Below are 13112 nucleotides of genomic sequence, written 5' to 3'. Positions count from 1 at the left end.
AGTGCTGCCTGAGGTGGGCAGAGGAGATAAGGAAATCCCATTCACTTCCATGCATCACGGACTGTGGACCGATCTCGAGAGTGACCGACAGGACTTATGTCACCAGTGCAGAGACTTAGTGACCCAGCGGTCAGGAGAGCGGTCCAAGGCAAAAAAAGCTAGTGACTACCTGATAGGTCTAAGGCCCAAGGTTTCTGAATCCCAGATCAATTCTTTCCCAACACGCACTCAAAAATGATGCTGGGGACTGATATGACCAATCTGTCTAAATTATATGCATAGTTTGCAAAGGCTGCTAGAATCAACTGCTTCTTCCATCTACTATCTGAACCTTAGGAACCTTAACATATAAGACCTAAAGTGATAGCACAGGCTACACTCAAAACAGATGTATCTAGAAAAATAACAGAGAGATAACAAAGAATGGACCAAGAAAACCATATGCAAATAAGACCGGTGACCTTGTAGCCAGTAATGGCCTCAATGTGTTATATAAAGAGTTTTCAACCACAATGCTTGACAATTGTGATCTGTAATGCCAGTAATTTGTTGCTAGCATGACAACGGCCAAATCTGCACATGATTTACTTTTTAGAATATATAAAAACAAAAACAACAAAAACCAAACGACCTGATTAAAAAATGAGCAAAAGACTTGAATAGACATTTCTCCAAAGACAAATGTTCAACATCACAAATCATTAGGGAAATGCAAATCAAAACCACAATGAGACAGATACAACTTCACACCCACTAGGATGACTATTATATTAAAAAAGAGAGAAAATAATAACTTTTGGCAAGGATGCACAGAAATTGGAACCCTTGTGCTCTGTTTGTGGGAATGTAAAAATGGTGTAGCTATGGTGGGAAGCAGTATGACGGTTCATCAGAAGAGTTAAAAACAGAATTACTATATGAGCCAGCAATCCCACTTCTGGGGAAAAGAATTCCCAAAAGAATTGGAAGCAGGGTCTTGAAGAGATATTTTTATCCCTATGTTCACAGCAGCATTATTTCACAATAGCCAAAAGGTGGGAGCAACTCAAGTGTCCATCAACAGATGAATGGACAAACAAAATGTGTCACAAAAAGATGCAAGTAGATGAGGTCCCCACAGTGGTCAATTCAGAGAGAAAGAAAATGAAGTGGTGGGTTCCAGGGCCTGTGGGGTAGGGGGCTGGGGAGCAATTATTTAGTGGGTGCAGAGTTTCAGTCTGGGATGATGAGAAAGTTCTGGAGATGGATGGTGGTGATGGCTGCACAATGAGCGGAGTGGTCATGATTTTTAAAAACGGGGAAAAAATGAAGATGTATCGAAGATGAGCTTGCGAAGCCAGATTTTTGAAACACTGAAAGACTATAATACGCAGAAACACAACCAACTAAATCAACAACCATAATACGAACTCGCTTTAGATAAAATTAACATCATAAAATAGCTAAAGATTTTGAAATAAGCATAGTGAAGATATTCAGAAAGTTAAATGTAGTGACAACCATTTTAAAAAGCAAGGAATTAGGAAACAAAACCCGACAGAAATGAAACGAGAAGGTGGAGAAGAAAAGGAACTAATTACAGATCTTAGAAGTGAAAAGTAATAGTTATTAAGTTCAAAAAAACTCGGAGAAAATTATGGAATTGGTAGAAACTACTGTGAAATTCACCAGCACAGGAGGACAAAGAAATCAAAAATGTCCAAGAATAGTTAAGATATATGGCTGATAACTAAGAAGATTTTCAGGAGACGCAGAAAAGGGGGAGGGAGGGGATAGAGGGGAACCACTCCTCAATAACAACGTAGACTCTCCTGGAGTGGAAGGTACCTTCGGGCACCTAGGGGGATAAATAAAGATAAATCCACGCCAAGTCACTTCCTTGTGGGACTTCCCCGGTGGTCCAGTGGTTAAGAATCCGCCTTCCAATGCAGGGGACGCGGGTTCAATCCCTGGTCAGGGAACTAGATCCCATATGCCACGGGGCAACTAAGCCTGTGAGCTGCAACTACTGAGCACACGGGCCACAACTAGAGAGCCCACGTGCCACAACTACAGAGCCCACACGCTGCAACTACTGAGCCTGCATGCCACAACTAGACAGAAGCCTGCACACTGCAACGAGGAGCCCAGACGCCACAGCGGAGGATCCTGCATGCTACAGTGAAGATCCCACATGCCGCAACTAAGACCCAACGCAGCCAAAAATCAATCAATCAATCAATCAATATTTTTTTAAAAAAGGAAAATTTCCAATGAATGGGGGGATTATTAAAAGATGTACTTTAAAAAAAAAAAGACGCATCGTTGTAAAATGGGAGAACATCAAATGTAAAGAGAAAGCCTTAAACACTAGCCAAGAGAAAAGGCATTATTATCTACAGAGAAGTAACACTTTGGTTAACATGAGACTTCTCAAGAACGAAGGCCAGAAGAAATGTCTTCAAAGCCCTACAGGAGAATGACTGCCCTTCTGGAATTTTAGACTTCCTGACATTATCACCCAAGAATGAGGCAACGTGAAGACATTTTCACATATACAGAGACCACAAGAATTTACCACTTGTAATGGCTCACAGGAAAAATAGTCAAAGAATATATGTCATTAAAAAGAAAAATAAACTCTAAGAGGAGGCTCTGTATGGGAAAAAAAAAAAAAAGGTGAACACAAAATTTGATAAAATGTTAGTAAATGTGCTCAACTATTGACTAATTTTTAAAGATTTTTTTTTGAATGTCAGGATAATAAGAGAATATTACAGATAATTTTATGCCAACACATTTGAAAGTTAGATGAAATGGACAAATTCCTAGAAAAAAATAGAATTTAACAAAGTGACACAAAATAAAACAATCTGAATAGCCTAATAGTGACTAAGATATTTAATCTGTGGTTTCAAATTTCCCACAAAGAAAACTCCAGGCCCAGACAACTTCACTGGTAAATATGATCAAACACTTAAGAAAGAAATAACATCAATCTTCAAAATCCAGAGAACAGAAAAATACTTCCAAATTAGTTTTATGAGGATATTACAAATCTTAACATCAAAACCTGATAAGGACATAAGAAAGAGAAAATTACAGGCCTATCTCACCCCTGAACACAGATTTTTAAATCCTAAACAAATCTTTACAAATCAAATCCAGAAATGTATAAAAAAGATAATATACCCCAGCCAAGTTTTGTTTATTTCAGGAACAGATGATTGTTTTAACATCCAAAAAGCAATCACTATATGTCACTACATCAACAGAACAAAGCCACAACATCATGAGATCACCTCAAAATATACGAAAGGGTTTGATAAATTTTAAGAGTCATTTATGATAAAAACTCTTAGCAAACTAGAAATAGAAGGAAACATCCCTAATTTGATAAAAGGCTTTACAAAAAACCTACAGCAACCACTTTAAATAAATACTTATTCCAAAACTCTCAAGCTCAGACATTTAATTAGGTTTAATTTTATATTACCATAGTTCATTTAGTTCAATCTCCCCAATTCAATTTACTCCAATAAGAATCAAAGAATCATTCATGGTAAGATGACTTTTTCAAAGTCAGTAGCTAATAAATTGCCTTTTCCACTTAGATCTGCAAACCCCCTGGAATTCATTGTTGAATAATTAGGAGTCTGGGGTCAAGTTTCATTTTTTCCATATGGATACTTAATTATCTCTGCTTCGTTTGTACAGAAGTCTCCTCCTCCTGTCTGTTCTATAGTGCAGGCCGTGCCATGAGCCCAGAAATAATACAGAGGTGTGTTTCTGGGCTCCAGCCTTCTCCGGGCCTCTGTGTCCATCCTGCATCAGCTCCACACTCTCAAAATTACTATAGTTTTTTAAAAAAGACTTGACATCAAAGTGAGCAAATCCTTCAACTTGGTTGTTTGGCTATTTCTGGCTCTCTGCATTTCCACATAAATTTTAGAATATGCTCATCAAATTCCTCATTAAATCTCTCCGAATTTTTTAATTAATTAATTAATTAATTTTAAATTTAATTTTTAATTTTATATTGGAGTATAGTTGATTTACAGTGTTGTGTTAGTTTCAGGTGAAATTCACAGCAAAGTGAATTTCTTTTTTTTTAGCTACTGTGGCCGTTTAATGTATTACATTTTGAAGCAATCCTACAAATTGTTTTTGGATATATGCAAATGCGGTAATAACATGAGGATGGTAAACATCAAACTGAAGGCAGTGGTCACCTCTGGGGAGGAAAGAGGAAGGGGGCGTCCATCAGGGAGGCACAGGTGTGTCAAGTGCATTTTGAATGCTTTTCTTCTTTATAAGAATCTGTGGTAAATCCCAGCAAGTTTGCTGGGTGGAGGGTACACTGTTCTTTCTACGTTATTAGCAAATCAAATCAGGTAATGTATGTTTGTATATTTAGAAGATTTCATCATTTTAAAAATGAATAAAGATAAATATACAGTAGCTACTTGGTTCCCAACCAGCAATTAACTGGGAGTTCAAACTCTGCCGAATGGGCTTACAAGGGTCATCTATTTATAATCCACTGTCCTTGGTCGTGAATTACAGTCTATAATTGTAATTTATAAATCTCACAGGGAGGCCCTTGAGAAAATAAATTCTTCCCTCAAATGGAAAGAAAACAGTTGATTCATTACTCAGCCAAGTGACAGAATAATTAAGCTATCCACCATATAAATCACTGCCTACGTTAACCATTCTTCATTTTCAAGACCACAAGATTATACATATGAAACGCCAACTGAAATGCAGTTTGAAAAGCTGTGTGATAATGTAATCACAAAGTAACTCTCATTTTTCTGTCTAAACACAGGCTGACTTTAAGTTTCAGATGAACTCAAATGCTCCTCTCATCCTTTGAGTAAAGGAGCAGAGCACACTCCTAATTGCAACAGTGAAGAGTTTTGCTTTTCCTTTCGTACAGGATGAGGCAAATTAAGAGATACAGAACAACCATACTTACCTTTCTTGACTAATAACTTAGTAAGGTAAATTATTTTCATTTTTTTCGGTCCCCAGAATATTAATAAAAGCCTTAAATTTTTCGCTTGAATGGGCTCTGATCAATGCTTGCTATTCCTCCTTCAATAGCTCTGAGGGTCTCATTCCCAGGCTGAGTCACCTTGAGGTTAGCCTTCCAGCCTTCTTCCCTTTGGCCAATGTAGTTAACTCAGGTGGATGTGCCCTGGTGACCCTGATTTCTATCCTCAATTTCAAACAGAGAAAAAAATACCCCATAGCCACATCCTGTCCACACATCCCATCCAGCTGTCCTGTGAAAAAGGCACAGCCAGGTGCATGCAAAAGGAGCACTTTACATTTGACTAGAGAATCAAAGCATTAAATTGAAGGAAGCAAACTCTAAGGGGTGATTTCAAACAACAGGCAGCAGAGGGTAAAAATTTAAGGCTGGGAGAGCTTTCCCAGCAGCCCCATCATCGCATTTCACAGGTGACTGTCTGCTCATAACAACGGCTGCCGCAGGAAGAGACGGTGCTGCCGGTAGGGTCTGCCTCACCTGGCACGGTTAAGCCTTATTCTAAGAGCTCAGGATAAGTACAGCAGGCTAAGTTCACAGACCATTCCAGCTCCCTCGAAGAGGAGATGTGACAAGAGTCTGCGGAGAACTTCTGGAAAACTTCTTCACACTTAAAAAGGAAACAAGGGTGTTTCCTTTTCTGCCTCTGGGCCCTGTTGTCTGAGGTGATGGTTAAAGCTCCTGCCACCGTCGTTCAGGCCTGAGGGGAAAACACTCAAGGATCCAGAGCATCACCCAGGGCTTCCTGCTCTTGTGCCTCTCATTTAAGCCATTTCAGTTGGGCCTTCCTTGGTTGAAGCCAAAAGCATCCCTACGGCTGCCCTGTAACTGGCACCTCCCAATACCCACACCAGGGAAAAACCCCACTGACCTATCCGCCACTGCTTGATGGACATGTTCTTTCTCCCTGTGGCAATCCCTCCCTTCATACTTGTATTTGTTTCTGGTCTCTATTCTCATGATCTCCTTTTAAAATTATGACTCCCCCCACCCAGCTTTACGGAGGTATAACTGACAAGTCAAAACTATATATCTTAAGGTGACAGTCTGACATACATATATATACATTATGAAGTTATTACTAAGACTATAAGTTTTAACTTATGATCCATCAATTATTAGTATTTGGTTTAAATGATCCTGTACAGTATAAACTTATCCCTCTGGTTGCGGAGATAGAAAGGCCAGACTTCTTCCTAAAATATATTGCACATGATTTGTCAAATTGGATAGATAATTAGCAAGATTAAAGGTTTAATGTGTTGTCAATAAATAGCAAGTTCTTTTACATTTCCATCAGGTTAATGGCCAAGAAGCTGTAATACGGATGTTGAGTGTGTGCACATAAAAGGTCACATAACACCATCTTCCAATCTACGCTACAAGAAGATGCTGAGGTCCTCACTCTTAGCTTTCTAAAAAAGTGTATTAAACAAGAAAGAAATTCATGGTAGTGATTCTCTAAATAATGTAAATGTATCACAAGACCCCCTGCTTTCACAAAAATAAAAAGCAGTCATAAATCCACAGGTCTCTGATGACAGAGGCCCCAATACAAACACGGGGTCACATTCCATAGGACTCAATAGACTGTGGGTTGGTGAAATGTCCTCGCATCATAAGGCTGGCAAAGCAAGCTGAAGATGGAAACCGCGGGCACAAAGGACCAGGAATCATGAGGACAGTGGCCGCTGCACTCATGGTGGCTATGGTGGTGGCGACAACAGGAATAACGGTTAACATGGATGAAATGCTCACTGGGTGACAGGGTCTGCTATGAATGCTTTACATAAAAGCACCAGGATGGTTCCCACGGCAAACGGGTCCATTCTCTTGCTCACTGCTTCTCTCCGCACCTGACTATCAACAATGACTACAGGGCATGTATAAAAGGTCCTACGGCTGGTCATCTTCCCTGCTTCTTCCTCTACCTCTTCCTATTACTTTCTTCTGGGATAAAGATCCTTCTTCCAGCAAAAGAAAAATATTTATGTGCTTTTTTTTGGTGAGATGGAAAAAATGCACAGGGAAATAGTGAAAAAAATTGAGATCCATTAATTTAACTACAATACAATGAAGCTGATGCGATTCTCCCAGCTGGATTTATTTGGGAATAGAATGAGGAAACACTGCATAATCCTGCACTAAGTCTCTATCAGATAACATTTATGACAATGACAGCGAAACCAGATCTAGGAGCTATTCCAAGCCCTGGAGATTAGCAAGTAATCACAGGCTCAAGTCTTAATACAATTCTGGAGAGACATGGAAGGATTCAGAAATTAACTAGCAAAATAGGATTTAAAAAAAAAGAAGAAGAAAATTTTGACCTCCACGTGCACTGGTCAGTATCAGCAAAATTCTACATTCACCTATGTGTAGCCCCATCATTGTACTTCATATTATTTGATAATTATCTCTTGATAAATCTGTCTCCTCCTCTAGATTGGAAACAGCCTGAAGTCAGGAACTGTCCATTTCATCTTACTGACTCCAGGACAGTGCCTCGGTTTAGGCAACAACAGTTTACCAGCTCAATACTAGGAGCTCCCTGGAGTCAGCTTTAGATAAAATCCTAGCTCTGTCCCTTACTAGCAGCGTTATTATGGTTGAGTTCCCTGGTGGTTCCAAGCCTCAGTTTCATCATCTGTAAAATGGGTTAATAGAACCCACCCCATTGGATTGTGAAGAATGAAAGCTATAATATAGGCAAACTAGTTCAGTGGCTTGTACACAGCACTCAACAAATGGCAAGTATGGTAAGGCACTAAACAAATTAATGCCCAGACTACGGTACACTGACCGTGACTGCAGGAAGACACAAAATAAGGGAAAATGGCCAGCCGTGGTCGTAAGAAACTCCCAGCCCTCGTATAGCAGAGCACTCACCGTTGATGCCTGGGTACCCCAGGGACAGCAAGGACTAACTCTGACAGTTTCCCAGGAGTCTGTCCACGACTGACCTTAGAGCCCACGGGGCCGACTGGAGACCCTGTCACAGTCACTGCCCGGATTACATCAGCCTAACTCTTTGTGCCTTCAGTCTCAGCTGCGCCATCTTCTTATAATCATGTTAAATGTTCTTCTTAAGCCAGGCCAACAACATGAACTGACAAAAGGAGTCCCTTATTCCCCTCATATGTAGAACCACAACTACTCCACACAAATAGTTAAAAATCGCTAACACTTTCATACTATCTGTATTACTTACACCTAACAACAAAATCTGCTCTATTCTATCTGAAGCAAGCAGTTTGCCACGATGGAAATGGAATAGATAAAGGTATATGTGATGGGCTGAATAACGACCCCCGGAGATGTCCACATCCGAATCCCTGGAACCCGTGAATATGTTGCCTTACACTCAAAAAGAACTTTACAGATGCGATTATGAAAAGATCTTGATATGTGGAGATTATCTTGTCACAAGGGCCCTTGTAAGAAGAGACAAAAACTCAGAGAGAAGGCCATGTGACCACACAGGGGAGGAAAGGAAAGAACGTAAAGCGATACAGAGCCAGGAGCCGGGGAATGAGGTCGGGCCCAGAAGCTGACAAATGCAGGAGGTGGGGTCTCCCCTGCAGCCTCCAGACAGAGCCAGCCCTGCTGACACCTGAGACTGAGCCCTGGCAGATCAATTTTGAATTTCTGACCTCCAGGACTGTAAAATAATAAAGACATATTGTTTGAAGCTGCTAGGTTTGTGGTAAGTTGTTACATTAGCAGTAGGAAACTAATACAGAATATAATCAATAGATAATAATTATAAGTGAATAATTAGGAAATAGCTCTCTGTGATCTATAATTTACAAAGCATTTTACAGACATCTACTTTTGCAGCAATCAAATCCTAACTACCCCACCAGAAGTTATTAAGTTTATTACACAAAGGTAACCATATAAATTATATAATAGTGCAGGTAGGCACACGCCGATTTTCTACATTGAAGGCAGGAGAGATTTTTTTAATGACATTTAATACAAGAGACCCATTGTCTACTCCTGGATCCTCTGTGTCTCCTAAGAGAAGACAGTTGTGAGCCCACTTAAAACTTGACTTCAACCACTAGCTTGTGGTCACGACTGTGCCATGCACCTGTGCTTGCCCCACCGTGGTGTTGAGCCCAGTGCTGGCTGGTGTCCCATCAATGTTGGCCAATTTAATAAATGACTGAATAAATGAAAGAGTGAGTGAGAAAAGCTCAGAGCCTTAGCCAGGCTCTGCTTTTGATCATTCAGATGGCGTTTTCTTCCCAATTAACCAAGAAGGACCTGGTGCTAGAATAAAAAGAAGTAGCTTAGTAAAAAGTAAAAAAAAAAATTAAAGTTAAAAAAAAAGTAAAAAGTTTAAAAATAGGTTTGTTTTTTTTTTTTAAAAAAAGGCCAACAAAAATGAAACCAGACCATCAAATAAATGATAGAAGGTTCTACTTTTAGTTAGGCTATAAAAGTCACAAAAAACCATCGGTCCCACTGTAAGCATGAGAAAACAATAAATTTAGAAATCTTTTGTCATAAAAGATACCAAAAGAGATCTGGATGCAAGTCTGAACGAACAGAATTCCAGACAGAGACGAGCCCTAGATTCCAGAGCTTCCACCGCTGGGCACGAGTAGGCGGAAGGCAGCTGCGGTTGGTAAAGAAACTCTGCTGGAATGAGGAGGGATAAGCCCCACGTTGCCCAGCCAGGCCTGGCTCTTGGCAGATCGGAAAACGCAGAGACAGCCAGCCCTCGCTGCAGCCCAGTCTCCCTCCTGAACTTTTTGCTCAGCAAGCATCGGTGCTGGAGGAAGCTGGCAGCGGGGTGGAAAGCAGGGAGAGATCACGTAACCTCACACGCAGACCCCAAACTCTGCCGCTCGGCCAGGTCTCACCACAGAGAGGAGAGGAGACGTGAAATCCAGTTCGACTACTCCTTACGACAAAGGGATCTGGCTCATCACCTTCGCTGCCTGACCAGGGAAAGGGTAGAGCTTCCCGAGGAAAAGCGCTGTCCACCATTTAAAAAGTAGGACGAGTGAAGAAGCAGGAAAAATGTGAACCATAGCTAAGAAGAAAGAGAAGACTAAAAGAAGAACAACAGAGAACTAAAGAGTTGGAAATAACAGACAAGGACTTAAAAATCACTACTACGAATACACTAAAGAATTTAAGGGAAAATGTACAAAATGGGTGAAAAGATGGAGAATTTCATCAGAGTCATAAAAACTCTAAAAAGGAAGCAAGTAGAAATTGTAGAACTGATGAATACAATATCTGGAACGATTAACTCATTGGAGGGGCTTAATGGTTAACTGGACACAATAGAGAAGATGCGTAAACCCAAAGCTAAGACAAGAAAAACTATCCAAAATGAAGCACAGAGTGAAAAAATAAAAAAAGTCAAACCCCGGTCATCAGAGTTCTATGGCATACATCCAAATGGCCTGATATACCTGCAGTTACCGCCTGAAAAGCAAAGAAAGAAAGGAGGAGAATTGTTGGAAGAGATACCAAATGAAAATTTTCAAAGAGGGTTGAAAATCACTAATTCAACACAGCGAAGCCCCGAGCAAGATAACAGACAGAAAAGTCATACACAGGTCAACCTGCTAAAAACCAGAGTGAAAAGATAGAGGCAATGAAATGACATGTTTAAAGAGCTAAGAGAAAAAAAAAAAAAAAAAACACGCACAAACATTGGCAACCTAGACATCTATATTCATGGAAAATAGTCCTAAAAAATAAAGGTGAAACAAAGGCATTTCCAAACAAAAGCTGGGAAAATTCATGCTGCACTATGAGAAATGGTAAACGAAGTTCTTCAGACTTGAAGAAAATGAACACAGAGAAAAATCATGATAGGCAGAAAGCAATGGTGATCAGTGGGGCAAATATCAAGGAAAATATAAAATAATATAGTTTTCAATTTCTTTAAAGGACAATTGGCTATTTGAAGCAAATAGAGCAATGTATTATGGGATTATAATACACAGAGAAATAAAATATGACAATAATAATACAAAAAAGGCAGAGTAAATAGAATTACACTATTGTAAGGTTGTTAAATGTTTCGTGAAGTTGTAATAGTTACTCATGGTAAAGTGTGATGAATTAATTATACATATTGTAATCTAGAATAACCACTTAAAAATAATACAAAAAATGGTGAAACTAAACAGCAATAGGGTAATAAAGTATAATACAAAAGCCATCCGAAACACACCCACAAAACCTCAATTTCCAAATAAAGAAATAAAGAACAGAAAGAGAAAATGAGTGAGAACTAAGATAATAAAATTAAACCCAAGAACATCCCATGTAATTATGTTGAGTGTAAGATATATTCAACACTCCAATTAAATACGGGTTTACAAAAAGACCCAACTGTTTACAAGAGACACGTTTTTAATATAAAGACAGAAAGTGAAAATAAAATGACGAAAAAAATATACATTGCAAACACTAATCACAGGAAAGCCAATGTGTCTAGATTAGCATAAAAAAAAACTGAACTGTGAAAGTATCATCAGTGATAAAGATGGATATTTCATGATAAAATAGCCATTAATAAAGCCCAAAATTTGTCCTCTGCTTAGATTAACAGGCTTGATAAATCCTCTTTTTTCAGCATACAATTTCAGGAGATGTATGATCTCCTGTGTGTTTATGAATCTCTATTTAAAATCTCTTTTCAAAGTCACACTATCTTTAAATACAATGATTTTATTTTCAGGCACGTGACCCCCTCAATTAGCATCTACTTGATTCTTGCATGTCAGTTACCTGGAACTTCACCTTCTGGTTGATGTCCTGCACGCAGAACTGCTTCAGGAAGCGCTCATCCTCACTCCAGAAGAGGCGGATGTCGGGGATGTCGTAGAGGACCATGGCCAGCCGCTCCAGCCCAAGGCCAAAGGCCCAACCGATCTGATCTTCAGCACCAGCTACAAAGAGGAAAGAAGACAAGACAACAGGTTAAAAAGCACGAGGGCAATACTTCAATATAAAATAAAAAGTTAAAAAAAAAAAAAGAGCATGAGGGTCCACAGGTCCATCCCACTCCTGACACCCAGATAGGGCCGTGGTGAGTGCTGACCAGAAGGGTGCTGGGGGACAGGGGCCGTGGAGACACCCAAGGGGACCCCGATCTCACAGTTTTCGTGCTCCCCACATTCCTCGCTCCCCTCCCTGAGGCACTCTGGAGTCAAACTTCTCTAATACTGTCTTTCATTTCTGCTTAAATCCCAGGCTCGCTAAGCCCTGGTTCCTGCCTCTGAGATACTTTTCTGTAATCTGTGCTCGCCCTTTTTCCAACATTCAGTCTCTATGTTCAGGTTACAGAGAGGAGAGAAAACACAGGCTCTGTCCCCAAGTGGCTTACGAGATGGGCAGGTTTGTTCAAAACATGCCACAGTGGACCACTGATATTCAGGAAGTGTGTGTCCAGCCTCCATGAACCCTCAGTTTACTAGAACACACTCTGACTCTTAGTAAAACCTGCCCCGGTAACACACAAGGAGCAAGCCTGCCAAGGTGACCTGCACACCTGGCACCAGCCCCTCCGAGGGTGAGTGTGTGGTTCAGACTTATGGCAACACATGAAGTCTCGGGTTTGTTCACGTGAAGCAGAGTGAGACGGAAGACACAAACTGCTGTGCGAAGGGGGCAAGGGAGCAACGCACAGCACAGGGAAGAGCTCACGAGACAGCGTCATTTCAACAGGACGCTGAGGGATGAGCAGGATGCCCACCCCCACGCACACGCCCTGCGAGGGGACCCCTTAGGGACCGCTCCCTAGTCCCTAGGGTTTCACTGCTGGGATTAGGTTACTTTATGCAAGTCCATCTTAGCAAACTCCAGAGAGTCTGCTGCTGGCTTAGGAGAGCTGAGCTGACGTGAAGAGAGGAGGCCCAGGTGTGGCCAGGCCTGGAGGGAGGCCTCCGGGAGCCAAGGGAGGCCCTGGCGGCAGCAAGAAAATGGGAAGCTCACTCCCACGATCACGAGGAAATGGATTCTCCCAACAGCCCGAATGAGGGAAGACAGGATCCTGAGCTCCAGAGGAGAACATGGCCTGGTGACACCCTGATTTCAACCT

The 13112-nt window shown here is 40.8% G+C and overlaps 1 protein-coding gene across 4 annotated transcripts in view; it reads right to left on the bottom strand.

Annotated features, from left to right (window-relative positions):
- The window catches only part of FARS2 (phenylalanyl-tRNA synthetase 2, mitochondrial), a 453696-nt gene that overhangs the window by 223727 nt on the left and 216857 nt on the right, over window positions 1-13112 (bottom strand). For all 4 annotated transcript variants that reach the window (XM_061194789.1, XM_061194791.1, XM_061194790.1 and 1 more), the window contains one exon: window positions 11801-11961. In XM_061194789.1, coding sequence (XP_061050772.1) covers window positions 11801-11961 — 161 coding nt within the window. The remainder of the gene's footprint in view (window positions 1-11800; window positions 11962-13112) is intronic.

Source organism: Eubalaena glacialis, chromosome 7 (genome assembly GCF_028564815.1).
Source record: "Eubalaena glacialis isolate mEubGla1 chromosome 7, mEubGla1.1.hap2.+ XY, whole genome shotgun sequence".
Lineage (NCBI taxonomy): Eukaryota > Metazoa > Chordata > Mammalia > Artiodactyla > Balaenidae > Eubalaena > Eubalaena glacialis.
Note: the sequence above shows the minus strand (reverse complement) of the source record. Positions and strands in the feature narration are given on the sequence as shown.